The sequence below is a fragment of the Thamnophis sirtalis genome, unplaced genomic scaffold (genome assembly GCF_051295495.1).
Source record: "Thamnophis sirtalis isolate CommonGarterSnake01/CBP01778 unplaced genomic scaffold, rThaSir2_p1.2 scaffold_7, whole genome shotgun sequence".
NCBI classification, from domain to species: domain Eukaryota; kingdom Metazoa; phylum Chordata; class Lepidosauria; order Squamata; family Natricidae; genus Thamnophis; species Thamnophis sirtalis.
Window position 1 is genome coordinate 64510566 of NW_028261387.1, and position 26041 is coordinate 64536606.

General features: G+C 35.4%; 1 protein-coding gene across 2 annotated transcripts in view; it reads left to right on the plus strand.

The window, feature by feature from the left end:
- Nucleotides 1-6293: 6293 nt before the first annotated feature.
- The window catches only part of MYH7B (myosin heavy chain 7B), a 49513-nt gene continuing 29765 nt past the window's right edge, over nucleotides 6294-26041 (plus strand). Inside the window, exons 1-13 of one of the 2 annotated variants that reach the window (XM_014059000.2) lie at nucleotides 6294-6369; nucleotides 7352-7503; nucleotides 9350-9453; nucleotides 14684-14827; nucleotides 16338-16494; nucleotides 17736-17763; nucleotides 20944-21040; nucleotides 21809-21832; nucleotides 22075-22167; nucleotides 23178-23241; nucleotides 23632-23730; nucleotides 24428-24531; nucleotides 25634-25772. In XM_014059000.2, the coding sequence (XP_013914475.2) occupies nucleotides 7407-7503; nucleotides 9350-9453; nucleotides 14684-14827; nucleotides 16338-16494; nucleotides 17736-17763; nucleotides 20944-21040; nucleotides 21809-21832; nucleotides 22075-22167; nucleotides 23178-23241; nucleotides 23632-23730; nucleotides 24428-24531; nucleotides 25634-25772 (1150 nt within the window). In that variant the 5' untranslated portion in view covers nucleotides 6294-6369; nucleotides 7352-7406. Of the gene's footprint in view, nucleotides 6370-7351; nucleotides 7504-9349; nucleotides 9454-14683; nucleotides 14828-16337; nucleotides 16495-17735; nucleotides 17764-20943; nucleotides 21041-21808; nucleotides 21833-22074; nucleotides 22168-23177; nucleotides 23242-23631; nucleotides 23731-24427; nucleotides 24532-25633; nucleotides 25773-26041 lie in introns of those variants that run through there. The other variant, XM_087720313.1, reaches the window with a different exon arrangement.

Consider the following 26041-nt stretch of genomic DNA (forward strand, 5'->3'; position numbering starts at 1 on the left):
TACTACCTACACACACACACTCTCTCTCCCCCTACCTATCTACTGTATTTCTCTCTCTCTCTCTCTCTCTCCCTTTATCTACCTACCTACCTATCTAACTGCTCTCTCTCTCTCCCTACCTACCTACTGTATTTCTCTCTCTTTCTCTCCCTCTCTATCCCTCTATCTACCTACCTACTTTTTTTTAAAAAAAATTGCCTCTTCAAAACCTGGGTGTGTCTTATACTCTATAAAATACGGTAGTCCCACATATTCTGCACCTATGCATTTGGTTTTTCCTGCCTGCATGTAAGGTCTTTTCTCACCATTGAACTGCATCTTGTTGGATAGGGTTAGGGTTAAGGTCATAGCCTTCCAATATAAATACAAAAGAAAAGAAAAGAAATCCCTATCCCTAGTTAAATATGTGTAGAAATATAGTTTCTCCTTGATTTAACATTGTACCATGTTGATTATTGGACTTAATCACAATTTGTTAAAAGATCTGGAAATTTAGGAGTCTTTCATTGTGTTTGCATATCTCAGTCAGGATAATAGTTTCATACTGTATGTCTTTCTAAAAACAAGTAAAGTCAGCGTAGAAAAAAGCCAGTCTGAGATAATTGTTTGAGGGAGTGAGGTGTAAGTTCAGAGCAAATAACAAGAAGAACCATGGTTCATTGTGCCTCGTGTTTGCCCAGAGGTTAAATGCCCAGAGCTCAATAAGTCATGTTCTGGCATTGCATGCATGATAATCTACAACAACTGTATGTTTTATACGGGTGACACCCAGCTGCACGCCTGGAATTTGACACGTGCTGCTATTCAAAATAGCACTTAAGAAAAAAGACCTTAGAATAACTGCGGTTCTTTAGAACAACCAGTAGTGCTAGCTACAAGTGTCTAGTATACAATAAAGGTCTTAATTACACTGTCCAGAAAGGATTTTAAAGACTAAACAGAATCCCAATGATCCCCTGCAATGTAGCTAAGACAAGGCTTTCTTCTGTATCTCTTTCTGGTTTACTGTACATTCCTTTGGAAAAATATAATACATTCAGCAAATGCAGCTCATCTCTCAAAATATAAGCTGGAGAGATGCTAGTTATAGCTAAAACTCATCTGCTTTCAATACAATAATTTATTTTGTTTTATTGTTGCATGCAATAGTTTTATTGTGCCAATAATATTCACAGGATGTCAGAAAGTTCATCTAAATTATCCCACCTTTGGAATATGTAACAGAAAAGCTGACCATAACAAATAAACGATTAGTTTATCTAAATCATCTTAGTCCCTTTCTCTTGGGACTATGCATTTAAACGAGGGCAAGCTTTTCTTTTCTTTTCTTCAAAATGGATGTAGAATGTAGCCAAATTAAGGCATAGAATAGATAAGATAATGGAAGCTATGAGTGCATGATCTTCTTCATTTAATTTTTTTCTAATAATAAGTAATAAATAATTACTAGGGCTGGGTATTGTTTTGTGTTTAATTTCATAAATATGCTTTGGAATACAGTGGTGGATATATAAACAACGTTCTTAACTAGCTGTGACTTTTCTTAGAACTTATGATAGTGTAGGGTAGCCCCTTGGAAAAAATTCTGACAAGTGTTTCATTCATGCTCAGAAAAATATTTTGGAATCAAATATATAGAGCTGCACAGCTCTAGAAAATATAAAAAAACAGTAGATATGCTAATTATCTGTCAAAATTCAGAATGATATCTGTTGATATAGCAAGTTCTTATTCTAATTTCACTATATTGCCCGGAGAATGTTAAAGTATCTATGTTAAATCAATGAGACCTCAGTGTGATTATTTTCCTGGGCTGTGCCCGAGGAATTTTAAAACACTTAAGGTTATCACCAGAAACAGCTTCCAATATGCAAAACCTTGCTGTAACAGGAAGCAAAGCTGGGTCTGGTACAATGTATAATACCACGTAATACTTCTTTGCTGCCATCACAAATCAAAATCCAGTCATTGACAAATACTATAAGAATGTTTGCCACAGAAATAGCAATGGAATTTCAACTAGAGAAATGTGCTCTGGTAGAAATAAATTGAGGTAAAATCACTAACAGTAATGTAATTGAAATGCCAAATGGTCAAAACAGTAGGAGCCATCAAGACGAAGCCTACAAGTATCTGAGCATTTTACAATTGGATAAGTTCAAGCATGGAAAAGTTAAAAGGTGATTAATGAAGAATATACAATCTACACTATTTAAATAATCTTTAGGCCATTTGAATTAGAATAGGTCATTTGAATTATTCATATCCCATAGTTGCCTCATACATTCCACAATATTCTCCTTTCAATCCAAATTAGGATAATTTTATTACTAAACATTTTTCAATTTATCCTTTTCTTATAACTATGGTTAAGAAATCTGTTTCTTTCAATTTTTCTTCAACATTAGGAAAACATTTAGCAAATTATCAGGTCAAGCCAAGTCATTTTGCTACCTGAAGCCACAGGCAAATTGGCATGTCTCCACATCCATGGAAGTTGAATCTTGCTTGTGTTAGGACAGCATCCTCCATACAACCAAAGAGTAGTTTAGGAAGTGCAAAAGAAATTCATGTAGTCTATAGGGACATTTCCTCCAATGGAGAAGAATTGTTGAGGGGGTTCAGGAGGAATGGTGTGTAGGATTCTTGACCTTCTGAAAAGAGGTCAAAACATGGCTCTGCAGCCTTGTGTGGGGAGCCCAAAGGAGTATGCAGTCATGGGGCTGTTTGGTACCATAAGAGCCCTCCCTTGGCTTTCATAAACCAATTTTTAATGGGATTAAAATTGCCTCCTCAAATATTTTCTTGCCTCTTCAAAAAAATTTGTAATTGTATAATCTTTTAAAAATATTTTTAAATTTTAAATTATTTTAATTCTCATATACGGTTTTATATATTTTGATACTGTGCTGTATAAGACCCTCTTTGAAGAAAATGGATGGTCCAGAAGTGCTAAAATATAAATAAATATAAATATTGCAATTAATTTTCCCTTCTTATCCCCCAGAATCTGTCTCCTGAGCATAAAATACTACAAAGTTAGAGGAGTCATAGTTGTTCTTGGTACCATTAATATGTCCCCAGGATTGAGGGGTGAGGAAAGGATGAAAGGATGTGAGATCTCTGAACACTGCTGGATAAGTGTCCAGTCTTACAAAATGGAAACATGCTTGAAATAGCTTCTCCATAGATTGCCTCTATCTAATCTCTGAGTTAGCCTCCTTGCTCCAGTCACTTCTCACAGCAGCTGATAGGCAAGGTCTGTTGAGTGCAGAACCTTTCAGCAAATGACCCAACAGCTTGCAGTTGTCTCACTTCCTGCATCTAATCAGAGCTTCTTAGCGGAGAAATATTTCTTCAGAGGGGTGTCTGGTAATTAGCAATAGCATAACAGTCCACCTTGGGATTTCATACAAACCCATGTAACCTGAGATGGAATTCTCCATCCATAAAAGCCTTGCAAACCTTTGTTTCCCACCTGGTATGCTGCCTTCTTTAAAGAAGATGTAACTGCTGTGGTTTTAAGGTGCTATATTTAATTTGTGTATTATTTATTATGTGCAGTGCATTTATGTCCAGCCTTCTTCTTGAGAGCTGAAGGTCAGTTATATGGATTTTTCTCTAATCTGATCCTCATTACAATAACCTTGTGAGCTAAGTTGGGAAATAATGACTCACTGAGTAATTATGAGGTCCATAATAAAGTGGGGACTAGAACCAGTCTCCATGTTTTAAATGGAATACCTTAACTAGCACTGCACATTTAGTATACATAGGTATTCTATACATGTGTCATTCTCTCTATATATACCCAATTACCTTATGTATTTTGTTGTATTTAAGTACAATGACAATAAAGATTATACTTACGTAAGGTTTCTGGATTTCTCAGATTAACTCTGTTGATGTTTATGCCACTGCTACTATAGAGACCGATGTAAAATGTAGCATAGAGCAAAAATATCAACGGATTTATTCCCAACAGATTATCCTCAGAAAGGATATAAAATTCGCTTTATCTGAGATGAAATATTTAAAGTTAATCATGGATCCTATATATGCTAAATGCATTCATTTATTTGCTTGCCTATCCTTGTATTATTTTAAACCCATCATTAATTTACATATATACTCATACAGTATATAAACCCATCTGCAAATAAGTTGAACCTGATTTGTTAGGTACATTTTGGTACCAAAAATTCCTGGCCTATTCACAGGTTAATAAAAATAAAACCTCTAGCAGAGTTGAAGGCCCATGTCCACAATTATTTAACTTAATGAAATTAAAAGTCTATATAACTCTCCTATTCCTATTCAAGTTTCACCCCAACTGGAACATTAATTATGGTTTTATTTGATTTTCAAACAACACTATCTGCTACCATAATACTTAACAATTCAACAAAGGCCATATGTTTTATTAAATGTAGAGCCAGCCAATCCTTATGACCCTGGATACACAACAGAAGCAAAAAGCCATTCACTGTTTCAAGTCTTGTCAACATTGTCCAATGTCAGACAAATAGCCATGATAAGTATTAAGCCACTGTGCTTATCTGAATGTTGTTGGCTGCCACTAATTCATTTTGTCATTTAAAATATAGCAGCAGTAGTGTCAAATCAACTTTTGGGGAAATGTTTTCTTTTGTTCAACTCCCTAAAAGGGAGAACAAAGTGCAATCTCAAGATTGTTTGCAGGTTACCTATCAGAAATCAGATTTACTGGGATCTCTGCTAGACAAAGGTCTACTCTAAATAATAATACATGTTCATATTCACCCAACTGGGAATGTTTCTAGAGTATGTTTCCCCCCCCCCCCCTCATTCAATTGTGTCTGATGCTTGAAGACAGCCTAGTCCCTATAGTTTTCTTGGCAAGGTTTTTCAGAAGTGGTTTGCCATTGCCTCCTTTCTAGGGCCAAGACAAAGTGACTAACCCAAGATCACCCATCTGGCTTCATGCCCAAGGAAGAACTAGAACTCACAATTTCCTGGTTTCTAGTCTGATGTCTTCACCACTATACCATAATAGTTCTCTAGAAGATGTTTAAGTTTAGAGTCTATAAAAGCTTTCAAGGGAAAAGAGTTTTTTCAGTAGTCCCATGTGTATTAATTTATACATACTCATTAATGCTATCCAAACATATTAAGGAATTATCAAGAGTGTGTACCCTCCATTTATAAATTTGTTAATTTCCCTACAAATTAGAAGGCGGAATTAGTACCATTGGTTGAATGCCAAAAAGCAGTTTATTTTTCCATCTGCACACCTCTTTTCCTTTGATACAGAACTTTCTCAGCTGCAGCTAGTAAGTTTTTAGCAACTCCCAAACCACCGTGCAAAGCCGCCCTTCAGCAAAATACAATTCCTGTTAAAACTGCATCACGACATTGCCATTATTTTATCCTATGCTCTAGATCTGCTTATCTTTTTGCCTTTCTTTTGGCATTTAAATAACCTGAAAAGTCATAATATACTCCAGCTTTGCTGGAGTAGAAAAAATGACAAATATTTTCCATTGTAATGAATACTGCTTTGCAAATCAGCAACCTTATCCTAATATTTAGTTTATCACAAATTCATGACGCTTTGAGGAACACCTACATTTTTCAGAGCTGGGCTTATAGTTTGTAACTGAAGGGCTGCAAAAATAAAACAGCCTGAGGTGCTAATTCACCAGTATATGGACTGGGAAATCTCTCTCTCTTTCCCTCCCTCCCTCCCTCTCTCCCGCTCTCTCCATCCCCCACCCTGCCTCTCTGATGGTTAAAACAGAATGGCAATTCTGTAAGCACAGAATCCAGTTCGTCCCAGATTTTCCTTTCACTCCAAATCAGATTTCTTACATATTTTAATCACAATGTCTGAAATAATACCATGCAAGATCAGAACCACAACTACAGTATGATTGGGTTTGTATCTGGCCCCTGAGATTGCAAGAGTCATTGGCTAAAGAAAAATATCACTGGCATCCTTTTCAAAAAACTACCTTCTCGGTAGGTATCGAAGGCCTGCCAGAAGTTGAAAGAATGACAAGGGTTGATGAACAGAAGCTTCTCATCTAACCCATTTTTTAAAGAATGGCTTGGAACTCAAAGTCTTATGCTGCCCCAAGAGCGTCTCTCTCCCTGCCTTTGTGATTGCCTGACAATATGGGGTAAAAATAACCAGCCTGCATCGGCAGAGAGATAAAAGTTTGCCTTTTGTGTCTCTATGGGCAGTAGGATAGCAGCACCAATGGAGCTGTGTGGATATGACACATGGGAATTTCTGACATATCTCTCCCTATCCTGACCTTGACAGGCACAATAAAAAGGGGCCTCACGGCACACACACACCCAGAGTCACTCAGCCCCATAGCCCAGGTTGGTAATAAAAAGCATGTCTTTGTTGCACGTCTGTCCTGTCCTGAAGCCCTGCTTTCCTTGGTGCATTCTTTTTACAAAAAGGGAAGTAGAGAAACATGAACTATTGTCTGGAAGACAAATTTGGGAGTCATAATATGGCTAAAGGGATTATGACTATGAAAAGAATGTACATTTATGATGTGTGGAAAGTCATGGGTGGCAGCAGGTGTAACTGAAATTGTGATTGTTTCAGTCTGAATGTGTGGATGTGATGATACTATATGTTGCTATAGCAAGGCTTAGTAACAATAGCAGTAGTTGGGGCTTTTAAAATGAGTGATGTTAATAATCTTGTTGTAGTTACCATCAATTTATCTTAATAGTTCTATGGTGTGTGTGATAGAACAGATGCATAGGCTTTCATAATATCTTGTAGTGTTACTTGCCAATGGGGTATCCTATCACACAGGATGCTAACTCTGTCAAATTCCTTTGAGGTGTAAGCCGGCAAAGACAAGAAACTAAGATAACTTACAGCCTATTGGTGGGGGAGCTCATTAAATACAAATGGAACAACTAGTAATTTTTTCCTGGGATGCTGATGTCTTTCAAATAAACCTAAAGTACTTGCATCTTGGTCTGATTTTTGATATTATACAATGGGCATACATTCTTCATTATTTAATATAATCTCGCTATGCTTTGTGATTTTATATAGTTCTAAAAAGCACATGGAGTAATGATAGGAAGAAAAAATGTATTATATAATTAAAATTAGTTTTATAATTTGGAATAAATCTGATGCAGTGTATAAATATTAGAACACTATTTTTTAATTTATAGAATACATAAATTTGCATGCTTTCATACCATCCAGCAATTAAAAGGTTGGTGAACCATTACAGGACATATACATATGGTTTGGCTGTCTTATTGACTAAAATATATTTTTCTTTCTTTCTTTCTTTCTTTCTTTCTTTCTTTCTTTTTTATATTCTAGGGTAGTTGGCTGATCTGTTTGCTGCTGACTAGGCTTTATCCTTCCAATAGTCAATATGAGTAGGATGGACAGGGAAGAATTTGGGGAGGCTGGCGAGTTCCTCCGGAAAAGTTATGAGGAGATGATGAAATATCAGACTATGGCATTTGATGGTAAGACCACTTTTTTTTTTTTGCGTCGAAAGGACTTCAACGCCACGATCCATTTCTAATATTGCTTCCTGGGTAGAAGGATTCTGCATCTTTTTTAAAATCCATTTAAAATATTGAAGCTGATTATAGCCATAGAGACTGAGGCAACTAGAGTAACAGTGAAACAATTCTGCTTAAACAGCTATTTTCCTTAGTTATTTTGGTTGTAATGGAAAGTGCAGTAAAGTGCAGTAAAATCCATCTTTATGTTATGTTGATGATCTGTCTGTTACTATGCTATAATTATGTGAATTGTGAAGTGTCTGGTTTAGCATTTACTTGCTTTTAAACTATATTTAGGAAAACATTCATTTAGGATGGTTTATAAACAGGTTTATAATTGCCATGCATGAGTTCAAATTGATAATCAACCATTCAGAAATAGGTACCTGTGATTTGCATTTATCACAGCAACTACAGGACAACTCAAATGTATATATTAAGCAAGTGCAAGAAGTATGAAATGGAATTTCTTGCTTCCTAAAATATTAAAAATATTTCATGAAATTGAGAAACATATAATCAAAGAATTAGACCCTTCAAATTCAATTTGTATGCATGATACAGGAATCCAAATAAAGAATCCCTTACGATAGTTGTTTAGCCTCAAAATATATTGTTAAGGAAGTTGTTAAACATCCAACAGATAAGAATTTATAGTAGGGATGAATACTAGATTCTTTACATATACCTTTCTACCCTGACATTATCATATGAAACAGCAGTTACCTTATTGCATTGCCACTTAAAGAAGTGACCTGGCTGGCTTATATTACAATAAATAGCAAGAGTTATACATAAGAAAAGGAGGAAAATCATGCTATTGTTCATTCCCAAATTTTCCATTTGATTGGTTCTTAAAGGGAAACATATCATATACAAATTTAAAAAAAGAAATGGATAAATATTCCTGGATAAATTTTAGGAAAGCTTGCTGTCTTTGGACATCTCTTGAAGCTGTGATTAGAAATTAGGTGAATGGGCTATTTAGAAATTTCCATTTTGCAAAATTCTCTGCAATCATACATGCAGCCTGTTTAAGTCCCATTGAAGTAAATAGAATTAATGCACTCTAAATATATTCAGGATTGCAATCAGTGCCCATACACTTTTTATACAAGCAAATGCATGTTTGCTTTTTGTCAAATATGGAAAATGATCTTTCAGATATTGCTGGTGGATGAGAAATACAGAAAGAGCATGCTTTTAATTGCCTTAAAGGACATTTTCCTCTTGACTAGATTCTAATATTGCTCACCATTGACTTCAATTGCTGGTATTATACAGAATTTTATATATAGAAAGCCACACGCTTCTTTCTGATAGAGATGAAAGAATGCTAAACACTTAAGTTACTACAAAATTAGACCCTAAGATTATTGAATATTTTACCCAATCTTCATTATATAGCCAAATCTTCATTTTTTGCAATTATTTTTTTAAAATCTAATATATCTATATTTTGAGCAGACAATGATTAATCAAAATATTGTAATTCAAAAATGTGCAGCGACTTTTAATTTCCAAAGTTTTAAAAATTATTAATTTTAATTCTAGACAGAATTATAATATTAATAACAGAAATATCAATTCCAAAATTAATAGGAATAAATTAAACATAAATAAATATTCAAATCACAGCATTTCCTCCATTTAGTAACTGAAGAATTAAAGGAACAAGAATAACATTATGCAAAATATTTCTAGATCATAAAATAATTTTGTATGGTATCTGCATCATCTAATATCTATTTGTACAACCTTTTTAAAAATTGTTTATGTTCTTCTTATCTCTCTGTTCATAAAGGAAAGAAAAGAGCCTGGATTCCAGATGAGAAGGAGGCTTTTATTGAAATTGAAATTAAAGAATCCTCTGGTGGCAAAGTCACAGTGGAAACCAAAGATAGGAAGGTAAAAAAAAATCCAACATACCAAATAATAGCCAAATAGGAAACTAAAAAGGAAAGTTACGTTTGCTCAACATTGTGCAGAGGAGATGAAAAAAGGAGAATGCATCTAAACATGGCATACAGTCTAAAATTATGATTTTGCTGATTATGAATTTGTTTTAAAAGGATTCAGCGGGAAAAGTATCCTTTGTTATTTGATGTTCTTACATTGGGAATGTAGAGTTGTCATTGAATAGATCAAGGTGCATTTGAAATGTTTCACCTGTATAGCACTATTGTTCAAAATATTAAAAGTAAAGTAAAGCTTTCCCAGTTTAGTCATGTCCGATTCTAAGGCATGATGCTGATCGCTATTTCACCGAAGGAGCCAACTACCCTTCCCCCCCCAAAATAAGACCTCCCTGGATAATAAGCCCAATCGGGTTTTTGGGCCCTCCCCTGAAAATAAGTCCTCCCCCATCGCATCCCCTCTACACATGTATAAATTTGAAAAGAAGTCCTATAAGAAAAGGTATTAAAAGGATGAAACCACAACTCCCTCATTTTAACAATTACAGCAAGATTATACAGGCATACTATGTTGTATTTTTCATACATCTGCTACAATGAATTTGATTTTTCTAATGTCAAGAAAGGCTAGAAAAACAATATGCTATGCTTTCTTCTCAATTCTGTTAGGTTTATCTAATTATATGGAAAAAGCTATCACCTAAGCTGCATATATTTGGCATGCTAAATTTATTTATTTATTTATCAAATTTATTGGCCACCCATCTTACCATAAAGTAACTCTGGGAAGCTGACAGTTACATATAAGCTAAAAAACCAAAAGTTAAAAACAAACATTAAAACCAAAGATACATGGGGAGGGTGGGGGCGGAGTTGGGGGAGAATTGTGATCTGCTTGTTTTTACCCAACCACCTCCATTGCACTGTTCCTCCACTGGAGCCCCAAGCCAATTGCCAAAGTCACATCATTAGGCCCTTACAGATAGGTAGGAAGGTAGGGGCAAACCTTACATTGGTGGGGACAAGATATTCCAGATAAATGATATATTAAAACAAGCAATTATATTTTCTAAATTTGCATTTCTAGCATCAAAATACTTGTATAAAAATATGTTATATTTTGTTCTGTATAAGTGCTGCTCTTACTTAGAATAGGAATATTATTAATTGGAAAATTTTCCATTTTTTTCTTTTTAAAGCAACATTATTCAAGTTTCATTATTTCTAACTTTTGTCTAATAATTAAAAGAGCTTCTCAAATGGATAAGCAAGCAAAGATAATGATAATGTATGACTATTTCTCAGGGGTGAAGTGCTACTGTTTGGACCAGTATTCCCGAACCGGTAGTAAAAAATGCTACTGGTTTGGGTAAACTGATATTTCTGATGATCAGCTGGGTGACAATCAGCTGTGATGCATGATTTATATTAAGCTAGAATCGTCAGATTTCCTGATTTCTAACTAATCTAAATCGCGTGACACAGCGGATCCTCCCTTGCTGTTCTACTTACCTGTGCAGACTCAGAATGCTTCAAAATGTTCCTTTTTTAGTGGTGCGCGGGAGCACCTCAGATGCACATGTGCGCAAAGCATGCATGCACGCACAAAGCCCATGCTTGGTAGCAGACTCACCGAACCGGTAGAAGACTTCAGAAGATTACACCGCTGCTATTTCTCCTCTCTTATAGCAGAGATATATAAATACAGGGCCTAAACTTTGCCTCAGAGTTACCTTCTCAACCTCTGCTCCTACTTTGGTGTCTTAATTGTTTGAAATTAAATCTCCCTCAAGAAGAAAGATTGAGAGTCATTAATAATTAAACAATTGTTAACTCCAGGCTTGCAGCATGTATAAGGAAGAAACATTTATAAATATGTTTTGTATGAATAAGTATGAAATTTAATTGATGAAGTAAATTAATGGGTTAAATGGATATAAGAGAAAAAAGAGTTCCGAAGTAAAATGTGTCTTTCAGATGAGAGGTGATGTGGACCACATAGAGATGTTCTTCATTGTAAGACTAAATGGAGGAAATGCTCTTTTAGAACTTTTGATATTTTAGTTTCAATTCTTACCTGCCTTATGTATTTTAGATGAACAAATGATACCTGCGTAAGGTATTTTCTACTCTGAAATATGAGGCACATGCAGCAATGTCTTTGCTGATCTTAATGGTTGCCCAGGTCTATAAGAGGGAAGGTCATCTAGCAGGGGTCTTTGGGATTTAGATGTCAAAAGTAAAAGTTGAATCCTCTTTTAGTTTTAAGATAAACTTACAAAGCTGTTTGGTGGAGGAAGCTTTCTAGGATTTCAGAAAGTGTTTTCATAGCCCTTTCTGGAGATGCCAGGGATTTAACTGGAGACCTAGATGCAAAGCTGATAAGCTGCTGAGGAACAATAAAATGTTCTGCTAACGTGTTAGTTTCTAGTATCTTAATAAGTCATCCAGATCAAAGAACGCTAGATTATTCATTTATTTAAAAGCAAGTAAATAAATATAAGATGTATAAACCTCTCTCCCTAGCTATGTGCATCTGAGTTCCTAACTATGTTTTTAACTACTAGACATTCTGTCTTGTTAAGCTACTACTGACAAGACTGTTTTCTTTTCATAAGAGTAGCAACATTTCTTAAATACAATTCATTCTAATCAGACACAGATATGTAATATGATAGTTATTCTAGTTCTTGGATTTATAGAATTATATACTTCAGCTGTTTATCTAAATATCACCAAACCCTCCTGTTTGAAACTCTGCAGAATATTATTTTGTTTGGGTTATATTTATCCACACAAAGCCACAATGGCAGCAGCCACATTATATCATGGGAGTGACTGCACTGTAATTCAGGAGCCATGGCAAGGTTTGACTACTCAGTTCTTTAAGAATCTGATCCTGAAAGTCAATGGGAGTTACTCCCATGTAAACTGATATAGGATTGGGTTGCTAGTGGATTCCTCATCAATTACTACTCTGCCTTCAAATATTTCCAGTCTAGCATTGAGGGATATAAAATTAATATAAAACAATTCTTTGAATGGAACTAACTTTATAAGGAGGCAAGCTTCCTATAAGAAGAGGGTGAAATATTGACTTGGAAAAGATTCAATGGCTAAAGCTTCTTCTCTTTCATGAAATATAGCTCTCAGTAGTACTTTAATTCATATTGGATTAATGATGATAAATAACAAATATTTTCTTGAAAAATTTAAAGAAGGAAACCCCAATTTTCCCAAGATGATGTTTTGTGACCAAATACTTAAATTAACATATATTTTTGTTAACTTTTTGTCAAGCCTTTATTAAATGAAATACAGGAATATTTAGGACCTACCTTTATTAAAGCCCATGACACTGAAAAAGGAATCTTAAGAACCAAGCTTCAAACAAAATTATATATGTATAAAGTGCATTGCCCCTGAGGCAGGGATGAAATTCAGCAGGTTCTGACAAGTTCTGGAGAATGGGTAGCGGAAATTTTGAGTAGTTCAGAGAACCGGCAAATACCACCTCTGCCTGGCCCCAGGAGTTCCCCACTCCTGGGAATGGGGATTTTGCAGTATCCTTCCCCTGCCACGCCCACCAAGCCACGCCCACAGAACCAGTAGTAAAAAAAAAAAGAATTTTACCACTGCCCTGAGGTTACTCCCTCAGAGAGCCTTCCAGGCAAGGAGCATTTCAAGCGAACAATATAGGGACTGAATTCCATTTCACATGCAGAAACCCAGCCTGACATCCCCCTTGTTAGAGTCTGCAGAAATATGCAGAACCTTTCTTTCTCTGATACCCAAACTCAGTGTTATAGTGGAAAAAGAAAAATGAGAGGATCTCAAAGTAGCCTTGGCAGAATGAGACAATATTTAATCCATTGGATCAAAAGCATATCCATTTCCAAAGCAAGCCTTAACACGGGGAGAGATTTAAGCCACCACCTCACAACAAAACAATGCATTGCCCTCACTTCTATAATCTGGCCTAGGAAAAAAATACTATGGTTGGAAGTTCCAAGCAAGTGGAAAAACTGTCCTGTTGGGCAAATATATTTTGAAAAGTTATGCCTATGTATTTAATAGAAAGTTTTAACAAGATAAAAGCAATACAAATATTAGGAAAAAAAGAAAATAAATAATAGTGAATAAGTAATAAAAAGAAACAGAAAAAATTGTTAATATTAGTATATTATTATAACATATTATTAAGCTTGTGATCTTTTTGATAGTGTAGTTAGTGATTTTTCTCTAATCAAATGTTAATTTTGCCATCTTTGCTAGTTCTATCATCTTCACCAACCATTCTGCTGTTGTGGGTATTTCAGAATCTTTGGTTTTTTGCAGATATAATAGTCTATCTGCATTTCTTTCTAGAATCAAAAAATTCTTACAGTGTATATATTTTTAAATGCATATCGGGATATCTAGGAATCTTAGACAGTACCCAGCAACAGCAGATATGAATCTGGTATCCAATGGTATCCACAGTTGGAGCCAAGGAAACTTAGAATGATGCAAGCACTATCACAAGTCCTCCTCTTTTTCTAGATGGATTGTGACAAGGGCTAGAGTTAAACCACTACATTATGGTGTAGAGTCTGCTTTAATCTGCTCCATGAACAAAGTTCAGCTGCATTTCTGAGATCCACTAAGTTCCACTACTTTGTTTGTTTATTGTAATAGCATATCATATCAATATGAAATGTTGATATTTTCCTTGAACACTAAGATTCCATAATATTAACAATGAGAAATATTTGGCCAATAAAGAATTCTGTTCTGTTCTGTACTGTTCCATTTGGTTCTTTTTTTATCTAATTTGCTGTTATATTTTCTAACTAGCTTACTTTCTGCTCTTGTTTAATAACTAATGTTTTGTTAGTTATTAAAATTTAGGTTGTTAGTACTATGTAAGGATTGAGAATCATTGACGAATTATTCTTTAGTTGAAAGTTTCCAAGGTAGTGTAAGGACCCAATAAAAAACCCAATAGAAACAGTAAAGACAATGCTGAAATTTATCATAATAAGAAATAAATGACAAAATGTTATAATATTTTAATAAATAGGTTTGTGGATTAGAGCCTACTTCATCAATTAATAGCCTCATTGTCATGTAAGTTATGTGATTTAACAGCTGCATGCTAGATCTTTAAGGATTATCTTTGAGCTTATGGATCATACATAAACAAGATAGGTTTCATCAAACAATTTGTTTAATTCCTCTAGACTCTTGTGGTTAAAGAAGATGATGTTCAACCTATGAATCCTCCAAAGTTTGACATGATTGAAGATATGGCTATGTTAACTCATCTCAATGAGGCTTCAGTGCTGCATAACCTGAAAAGGCGTTACACCAAGTGGATGATCTATGTAAGTTAGAAGGATAAACACTGTTGATTATACTGTATTGAATCCTGTGTGTGAAACAAGTTTTAGATTTATTCATTATACCAAATAGTAAGATTGTGTGTTATAAAACTCCCAAGTGTTAACTTTAATTTCATTAGAAATAACTATTTTTTTAAAAAAATATTACATATTTAAATCCTAGCTGAATTTGAAATATGGCACTAGAATTGAAATATTTTTCCATTACTTGTTCTTCTTTAAATTACCGTATTTTTGGAGTATAAGACGAACATTTTTTCCTCAAAAAAGAGGCTGGAAATCTGGCTGCGTCTTATACACTGAATACAGCATTTTTTGCCTCCCGAAGCCCTGCTCCTTCACCACAATGGCTGTGCATACCCTTATGGAGGCTTTCAGAGAGCTCTTGGGGGGGGGGGGAAATGAGCAAAAAATTGGCTGTTTTTTGCTCAATTTTGCCCGCCCAGCCCCCAGCACTCTATAAGCCTCCATAAGGCTATGCATGCAATTTTTTTGATAAAAACTGGGCCCATTTCCCCCCCAAAATGGGCTATTTTTTGCTTGTTTGGGGGGGGGGCACCCCCCAGGAGCACTCTGCAAGCCCCCCAAGGCTATTTATGCCTTTTTTGGGTGGGGAAATGGGCCCATTTTCACAAAAAAAAGGGCTGTTTTGGGGAGGTTTGCAGAGTGCAAAAACTTTTTTTCTCCCTTTTGGAAAGCTCTTTAACTGATTGATGAGAATTACATTGATCAAGTGCTGGGCCAAAGTCTTAGGTGCTGCAAGTTGTCAGCGATTTCCTTCTCCAGCACATGGATAAATACACCTGGAAACATCTACCTACTTACTTACTCTCTCTCCTTATCTACCTACTGTATTTCTCTATATCTATTTCTCTCTCTCTCTATCCCTTTACCTACCTACCTACCTACCTACCTACCTACCTACCTACCTACCTACCTACCTACCTACTCTCTCTCCCTCTCCCTCCCTACCTACTGTATTTCTCTCTCTTTCTCTTCCTCTCCATCTCTCTATCTACCTACCTACTTTTTTTTAAATTTGCCTCTTCAAAACCTTGGTGCGTCTTATACTCCATTGCGTCTTATACTGTGAAAAATATGGTACATCGTTATCAATTGGGCCAAAAAATGATTTAATGCTAATTCTGAGTTTTAGGGGGTTCTTGAGCAACTTTCTGTCTTTGGACATTTTCCCAGCTTATACCAACCTTTTCCTTGTTGCTGTCATTGCTACCCCCTCATTTTTGCACCCTCTTTAAGCAAAGGAGATAATAAAAAGAATAGAATAGATAGTATTTTCTCACTATTGTTTATTTGAAGAAACAGATGAACTGAACTAGGAGGTGGAACAGAGAGAATAAAAATCTCTTAAGAGTTGGCTATGTGCCCTCTACTGGAGTGTGAGCCTTGCATTTGGTTAATGAACTGCACTATGGTATTTGTGTCAGCCTGGTTTACTCTTCTCATAGCTGTGCTGTTTCTTTCTTCTCAGACCTATTCAGGTTTGTTCTGTGTCACCATAAATCCATATAAATGGCTTCCAGTCTATTCAGCTCCTGTTGTAGCAGCTTATAAGGGCAAACGGAGGTCTGAGGTCCCGCCCCACATCTATGCCATTGCAGACAATGCCTATAATGACATGCTGCGCAGTAAGTGTCTAATCCAATTTTTACAAAAATTTGTGGGAAAGGAACTGAACACCTGATTTTAGTTCTATTCTTCACACTTCCCAGTTGGAGTCAATATGAAGGGAATTGCATACCAACAACATATAGAGAGCTGTTAATTTTACACAATATTGCTGTTAAAGAGTTGTTCATCTCTTCATATGTACCTAGCAGATCTAGTTATCTGAAAGTGAAAAATTCAGAAAGAAGAGAAAATGGTTTTTAGAGGCGGCACAGACTTGCATAATAATTTATCTAAAGCAAAAGCATGCAGTGAAGTTCAGCAATTACTTCTGTGATTTTAGAAAATCTGCATTATTTGCCAATACGAAACTAGCTGTTGAATTTTGGGGCTCCCTGTATCACAACCTATACTACTGACACGTTTAGTACAGGTTGTCTTTGACTTACAACAGTTCATTTAGTGACCATTCACTAAAGTTACAACGGCACTGAAAAAAATGACTTATGGCCATTTTTCACACTTACGACCATTGCAGCATCCCCATGGTCATGTGATCAATATTCAGATGCTTGGCAACTGACTCATATTTTTGATGGTTGCAGTGTCCCAGAGTCATGTGATCACCTTTTATGACCTTCTGAACAAGCAAAGTTAATGGGGAAACCAGATTCACTTAACGACCGTGTTACTAACTTAGGAACTGCAATGATTCACTTAACAAGTGTGGCATGGAAGGTCGTAAAATGTGTCCAAATTCATGTAACAAATAACTCACTTAATAACATAAATTTTGGGCTGAATTTTGGTCATACTGTATTTTAGGTACAGCACCTGATACAAAGGTTCAGTGCATCTCTCCCTGTGTGTATCTCTCTGTCTCTGCGTCTCTGTCTCTCTCTGTCTCTCTGTCTATCTCTCTGTCTCTTTCTCTCTCTTCTATCTCTGTCTCTGTCTCTCTTTCTTTTTCTTGTGTGTGTGTGTGTGTGTGTGTGTGTATGTTGAAATCTTCATCTTAATTTCTATGGTGAACACAAAAAGTCTGCATAAGGACAGTTTTTTATGAGTCCATCTGAATAGCTATTAAAATATGACTATACAAATGAGCGTATTAGACAGGACAATGAGTCTAACCTCAGATTCATAGCTGGAACCAGAAAGTTAAAAAAGAAGGACATCAGTTTGACTATGAATGGGCTATTGTTAATGATACAAACTCTAAAAAGAATGACTTGAACCTTACTTTTTTTTTACTTTACAGATCGAGAGAATCAGTCTATGCTTATCACGTAAGTGCTGTCTGTTATCTGTGCAATTGATATCTCATTTGTATGTGCTTTTGAGTTAAGTTCTTTTTGTCCTGTGGTTTCTATATGAATCAATTCTAGGTAGATCAAGTTTACCATATTATCCTGTTAAAAAAGGAAAGCTGAATTGTTTGGGCAGGCTGCACAATCTTTGAGGAACATAATGATCTCTTCCTGCAACTCCCTATCCTCTTTCAGTTTGTTATCTCAGATTTTCTGGCTATTATATGTCAGTGAACAGCTGCTACTATTGTCTCAGGGGGTATACAGCCAACCAAAAGTGGGACAGTAAATAACTCAGTGTGAATGGTTGATCATCCTTCCTGTGTGCATCATTTGTTTTGAGGGCACCAGGTCATTTAGGTATTCTGGGAAAGCATTTTCTGTGAAAACCCCAATTAAGCCAATAAAATTCCATTTATATTATTTCATTCTTCATATTCCACTTGGACATACTGCCAGAAGCATTGTGGTGGTTGATTAGAAAGTACACTATTGGGGAATCTGAACTAGAGCAAGTCCACACAACTTCCCCCCCTCATTAAATAGACCTAGTTCAATGGCCATATCTCACCTGTTGCTTTCATCAACCATGATAAAATACCTTGCAATAATGGAGTACTAGATATGCCTTGGATGTGTGCACATTGGCCTTTCATACATGAACAAGAAGTTAAAAATCAAAACTAATGTTAGATACTAGATCAAACTTACAGAGGAAATAGCTGAAGAGATTAAGTATCAGTGGACATTTATGAAAGGGATTAATAAAAAGAATTGTATAATAAGCTACAAGTAGACTATGAATGACCACAATTTGTAGATAGGAGAATGTCATTTTAAGAGATCGGAGTATGGGTACAGAAAGTCTATGAGACTAGTAGCATAAAATGGAAAGAATAAGAAATCAAAGCTGGAGAAAGAAAAGTGGGCAGTGTTCTGTCCTAAGCATAGTACACAAAATTATCTGCTACAACATCCTACCTGTCAAAGACTACTTCAGCATCAACTGCAATAATACATGGGCAAATAATAGATAACAAACTCAAGGTAAACCGCTCCAAACTCAATTGCAGAAAATATGACTTCAGCAACAGAATGGTCAATGCCAGGACTGCACTATCCAACTGTTGTTACATCCTCAAACCCCCATAACTTTAAGCTTAAACTGTCTAGTGTGGACCTCACTCCTTTCCTAAGAGGTCTGTAATGGGACATGCATAAGCACACCAGCGTGTCTACCGTCTCTGTCCTATTGTCCCCATTTATTTGTACCCATTTCCTGTGTTCATGTCCATGTTTATAATTATACCTGTTATCTCGTACATATTTGACAAACTAAATAAATAAAGAAATACAATAAGTTATGAGAAAAGGGGATCCTGGGAGAAATTAGGCTAAGCCCTATTTGTAAAAAGAAAGAAAGGGAAGAAGTATTAACTGAAGCAGCCATGATGATGCTATAAAAAGCTTAATCTGCTCCTCCCCCTCCCCAAGCTTCTAGCCTTGGCCATGGCCTAATTAGGTAAAGCAGGGGCTGAAAGCTTGAGATGTTTGGCTGTAGGCCTGCAGAGACCTCACTCCTACCCCCACCTTAGTATAGCTCTTTGTGTGCTGGGATTACAATGGAAGGACAGCTAACTTTAGGCATGAAATCAATGCCAGGCCAGTGCCATTGAACTTTATTGATAGCATGGAAGACGATCCCAGCCTAAATGAAAAAAAAAGATTTAATATCCTGCTGAGCTTGAATTCCTTTCTTTGGAGAAGTTAGTTTTACGTGTGGCTGAACTAACGTTTCATAGTTACCTCTTGAAATATAAAGAAACTCTTACAGTTTTACTTTTCATTCCCGAAAGCAATTAAAATAATTTTCTATATGTGAAAAGTGTGAAGCTGTTTTGTGTAGAACAGCAAAGGAAGTGGAATCTTATGAACTTCTGCACTTCCTTCTATTTTAACACCAATGGATGATTAAACAGCTTGTATCCTAACTTTTACTTTCTGGAAGAATGCTAAAATACAGGCTGAGTCAATCTTGTCCATTTAGTCAACAGTTCCTGGGAAGGGATGGGGATGAGAAAGGGAAGACTCATATAAATGATGCCGCCTTGTTTCCTCTTGCTAATAAATAGGTTCCAATGCAGAGTTTATCTAGAACAGGGGTGTCAAACTCACAGCATCATGTTTTCATCATGTTACGTATTGCCACTTTCCCCCCTTCACTAAAATGGAGGTGGACGTGGCCAGTCCGTGACACATCTGGCCAACAGCCCACCAGTTTGACACCCCTAATCTAGAACTATGTACTGCAGAAGCTCTGAAGATGCGGTTTTTCCAGAATCTTTTAGTGCAGAATGTTAAGAGCATGTAATCTTCAAGGCTGTAGTCTCTTCAGATGTTGCAAACATACATGTAGAAGCTTATAAATGCATTTAACTTGATCTTTCCCAACTTGCCAGATATATAGAAATGGCATCTCTCAGAAATACCAATCAACTCAAGATCAAAATCTTTGTTGTACAACAAATATTTGGATGTAATCAGTAGCAGTTTCTTTGGTTTCTAATGTTATGTTCAATTTGTATGAAAAAAAGTCAAATAATATTATGCTTAGCATATTGATACCCTAAATTGTAAGTAATACTGATAGAAAAAAAAATCCAATCAGTTGAGGAGCGTGCTGCTTAGGAATCTGGAGAGAGGAAATTATATTTTAACAGATTTGCCTGTGTCTCTCATCCCATACAAAGGTCAGATGCAACCGTTGGACTTAAAACCATATTTTTCAAAGCAGCACATCCTTATTGCAGACAAGGCAAAGGTCAAGGCAACAGAGGCATCATACTGTCCAATCCCATTATTTTCAGGAGCAAGAGAAAGATAGACTGTTCCCTGTGTGACATTGTTCTTGTTCATCCAGGCACTTTTTGAAATATCTCATAAACACATCCTGTGTCCTGGGTACCACAAAATCCATTCATTAATAAATAGTATTTAAGATTTAGCGGGATGGCTAATATGCTAGCATGTCTTTCTTCACTTTGAACTCTATGGTATATTTCTGGGTGGTTGGGAGTTGACTGGCTGATTGTGGAAGTATGGGAACTTTTTTGGATAATTGCTTCATGCTCTTCATCTGTGTATTTCTATTACTCTAAGCGGAGAATCTGGTGCTGGTAAGACTGTAAACACCAAGCGAGTCATTCAATACTTTGCCATTGTCGCAGCCCTGGGTGACTTTCCGGGCAAGAAAGGAGTAAGGCCTTTATTTGCAAAAAATGTTTTTCTCTTTTCTTTTGTTCATTTTTCTTTTGTTTCATTTTGGACTTCTTTTATGTTTGGCAGTGTGTTGGACATGGCCTTTTCTTTTGTTTTGAAATGAGCAAGGCTTGAAAAAATTGCTTTTGGGGAAATTTTCATGAAAAGGTTGATGAGACAGTGGTTGGTTCAAGGATTTTTTTAAAAAAATGACCAATGTGTTTCCCTTCCCTCCCTTACTTTTATTTTCAAAAAAGGAGGGCATGTTCCCCAAAGCAGTCTTGTAACTCTTTCTTTTAAGCCTTGCTTTTTGTGAGTTCCCTCTCCCGATTATCTCTCTTGTTCCTTTTTATTCTTTTTCATCTTGTATCCTTCCTTATTCTGTTTCTTCTTCATCTTGCATTTCTTTTTTCTTTTCCTTTTTTCCTTTTTCCTTTTTGAAATATCTCTGCAACTGCTTATTTTCTTCTCGGTACTTTTTTGGGGGGACTTTGATTACGTTGTTTTTTTTTAAATCACCGATAGTGTTTTCCTTCTTTGGGTTTGTTTTTTAACCTTCTTGCTTCTTGGTGCTGTTCTTTTTATTTATCTAATATATTTAACATTTTTGATGTATTAAATATGTTAGTTTTTTTTGGAAATTTAATCATTTTGGATTTTCTCATCAACAAAATTGGATTGTTTTCATTTTTGATTGGCATTTTCTGTGACTCTAATTTTGTATTTTTGAAATTCTAAATCTGTCTTTTGAAATCTTTTTTTATAGCAAGCACCTGCCACTAAAACCGGGGTAAGTTTTTAAATAGGGAACCATTGTAAACTTTAAAAATATTTAAAAAATAAGTATCAAAAACTTGTCTGAAGAGCACGCAATGTGATTATCAAATTTAGAACAGCTTCTAAAAATGTGGGAAGGCTCTCTTTGGCCAGGTAGTTATACTATATAGCAGCCAGTGTGCATAAATTTATTTTCCATGAGGCAAAATTTTGATCTATGAGTAAGGAAAAATATTATCCCTATTTATTTCATAGGGTACCCTCGAAGATCAAATCATTGAGGCTAACCCTGCTATGGAAGCTTTTGGCAATGCCAAAACTCTGAGAAATGATAATTCTTCACGGTTTGTAAGTATATTCTAAATCAAGGCAGCAATATATAACACTATATGGTTGTTATGTGTATGCTTTGTTAGTTTGTTGTGTGGTAAAACGATGTGTAACAAACTGTTTCTATACCTGATTATTTTTTATTATTAAGCATAGTCTGATTATACATTGTTTAAGCTGAAAGGCAGGAATAACAATAATAACAGCAAACAACAACAATACCTAGGCTGCAAAAGATGGCAGCTTAAAGATTTAGAAAATGCTATTTTTTTTTAGTATAGACAAAGCCTTACTGTGATACATTGGAAAAGAAAGTAGTTTCTTCAGAAAACAAGATTGAAGTGTTAATATATTTTCAATGTAATTGTAAATCTCAGGACACAAAAGGCTATGAAAAAGAGAAGTTCAATCATAGTCTATAGATGTTCTATAGCTAGAAGTTCTATCATAATTTCAGCACACACCACCTCCACAAATCAGCTAAATGGATGTAAGGAAATCCTCTAATGAGAACACTTCCTGAAATGCAAATAGCTATTTTAGGGAGGCCTTTGATTTCTAATAATTGAAAGAATCAATTTCCCACCTTTTACAAAATTAACATTGCTTAACATTTCCTATGAATGCCACATACATTGCCCCCCACCCCCATGTCTATTCATTATATATCAAGGTCACTTTTTGATGTTCTAAGTGATTTAGGACGCAACTAGATGCATGAATCCACTCTAGCTAACAAGTCAAAGTTGCAAAATGAGCAATAATAATATTTCAGAAATAATTAATAAAAAGCAAATAAGCTTTTTGCTTAAAACTATAACATGAGCTTTGCATGTTAGAATCCTTGACATCACTGATGACATGATGATGATGATCAGGCATGCTCCATATAATTATTTATGACGTGAAGAGCTTTTGCAATTTAGAAAATGTAATAGAATTGGGTGAATTACTACTCCTAAAATTCTAATTAATATAACTAGTCATTTGTACAATATGTGAGCCCCTTTTATTTCTATGTATTTTAGGGCAAGTTCATCCGTATCCATTTTGGACCATCGGGAAAATTGGCATCTGCTGACATTGACATATGTGAGTAGCCAATCTAGAAGAAAATTGAATAAATTTATGTAGGATGAAGTTATAAATGAGATTACTGAATAAAGAACGAGAGTAAATTTTTTAATTATAATACTGTACATAATAATGTATAAATGTAAAAAAGAATGACAATTTCCAGATGCCTCTGAATATCAGTTGTTGCACTTCTATTCTATTTATGGGCTTTACAGAATAAACTACCCTCTATTTCTACTGTGGAAACAAACTGCTGGATTGAATAGGTAGTTTGCTTTCATAAAACTCTACTTTTGTTCTTCAAGAGTGATCTCCTATAAAATCCAAGGTTCTCTTTCTTTTGACTACAGTTCCATAAAGTAAAGTAGCCTTGTTGCAATTGAATATTTTGCACTTTGTTTTTAGACTTGTTGGAAAAATCAAGAGTGATTTTCCAGCAGCCAGGAGAAAGGAGTTACCACATTTACTACCAAATCCTTTCTGGAAAGAAGCCAGAACTACAAGGTAATCAGCATTAAAATGGTATGCAAAGGAATTTGTTAGCCAGCATGGAAGATACATAGACCAGAACAACTGCAGAGCTATGTTCAGCAGTCAGATAGGCTGCTATATATCAACAATTGCTATTAGTATCAATAAATCTGCATCTACAACAAAGCTATAACTTCACTTTTCTTCTTGTGAGCACACATGGTTCATTCACATTTATATCCATCTTTTGGGTCATTGTTGGCTCAAAGACTTCTAATTGGCTTCGTAGCTAAACAGCAATTTTCAACCCAGAATTTTCCCAATGATGATGCATGCTTACAATATTTCAGAAATTCACTGAAATTCTGCTTGTAATAAATCCATAGAAAGCTGGTGTAACAAATATTTAATCAATAAAATGAATATGTTCAATTATTCATCTCAATGACATAATAATTAAACAATTTTCAGACGACTGTTCAGGTTTATCAGTTCAGCGTAGACAGTACTGTCAAATGTCACTTGAAGATTAGATGTTTATGATGACAGTAGACATTAAATAGACAAGATTCAAAAGTTGCTGATCTTATTTTTGTAGGGAAACTAAATTTAAGTTGAATCCACTGCATGTTCCTACTTCTTTTTTCCTTAATTTTATAGGTAAGATTGAATGAATTCCTATAATATATCCCAAATTATAAATGTTAATCTCTAAATTATTCCATTCCAGATATGCTTTTGGTGTCTTCCAACCCTTACGACTATCACTTCTGTTCACAAGGAGTAACAACTGTGGACAACCTGGATGATGGAGAAGAGCTCATGGGTACAGATGTAAGTATTTTTTCCAGCAATAAAGCAAGGTTATGGAGGTCTTTTTATAAAGTGCTTCAGTGCTATTTACATTACCTAGGTAAAACAGTATAAATACCTTTTATTTTAGTAAAAAGTAAATATTGTGGTTGCTTCATATCAATAAAAATAATTTTGTTTAAATTCTCTTGTATATTTTCATATATCACGGTATATGTTTTAATGGTAGTTAGTCATCCTTAATGGAATAAATTTAAGACTAAAGGCAGATCACCTGAATCAAATCTCTATCAAAAGAGATTTATATTACATATATTTATATTACAAAATGACTGTGGAAAAAATAAGCTTATATGCAGATCATGTAACTGATAATATTCCTTCAGTCTCTGCAGTCATAGGGGAAGAGGAATATGGAATGGTGGAAGAGGAGATTTACAAATACCAGTGTCTTGAATGAGACAGACTGATTACACAATAAGAAATATACTATTGAAATAGGATTGTTCCAGAAAAGTCTTTGTTAAAACTATTTGGCATCAGTCATCAAATTCCCAAGTAATCCAAACAACATTACTGATACAAAATCTAATATAGCCAATATAATACATTTTAAAAGGATGTCTTTTAAATGATAAATAATGTGCATTCAGCAGGTTCTGATCAATTCTGGAGAACCGGTAGTGGAAATTTTGAGTAGTTCAGAGAACTGAACTGTCAAATACCACCTCTGATAGGCCCCGCCCCCATCTATTCTCTGCCTCCCACCTGATCGTGAGTGAATGGGGATTTTTCAGTAACCTTCCTCTAGAGTAGGATGGGAATGGAGATTTTATAGTATCCTTCCCCTGGAGTGCGGTGGGAATGGAGATTTTACAGTATTGTAAAATACTGCCATGTCCACAAAGCCATGCCATGCCTACGAAGCCACGCCCACAGAACCAGTAGTAAAAAAATTTGAATCCCACCACTGATTGTAGTAACCTTAAAGTAGGCTTAAGCACTTCAGATATTTTGCTGGTGTCCTAGTAAATACCCAGTTAATTCATTCTTCATTTTTTTTTACTTCTTAACAGAATGACTTAAAAAAAAACCCATTGTCTTATCTGGTTCCTTTTTATAGCATGCTATGGACATCCTGGGGTTCAACAATGAAGAGAAGTATGGCTGCTATAAAATAGTAGGTTCCATCATGCACTTTGGCAACATGAAATTCAAACAGAAGCAACGGGAGGAACAGGCAGAGGCTGAAGGCACTGAAAGTAAGCATTTGTGCTGCTGCTTACTAGTAGCTAATTCCGGAGTAGTAGCCATGTTAGTCCGCTGAATTACAAGCAACATATATGTGATGTTTAAAGTGCAGGCTTATCGCCAAACATTGATGTATGTTTATTTTATCTATTTCATTTAATACCTTTCAGCAGAATCGGGGTTAGAAAGGATAGAAAATAGCATTCTAGTAAATATGTGCTTTGTACTAGGTATGTTGCCCACAACACACATTTTATCCAAAGACAGATCCCATCTGTCC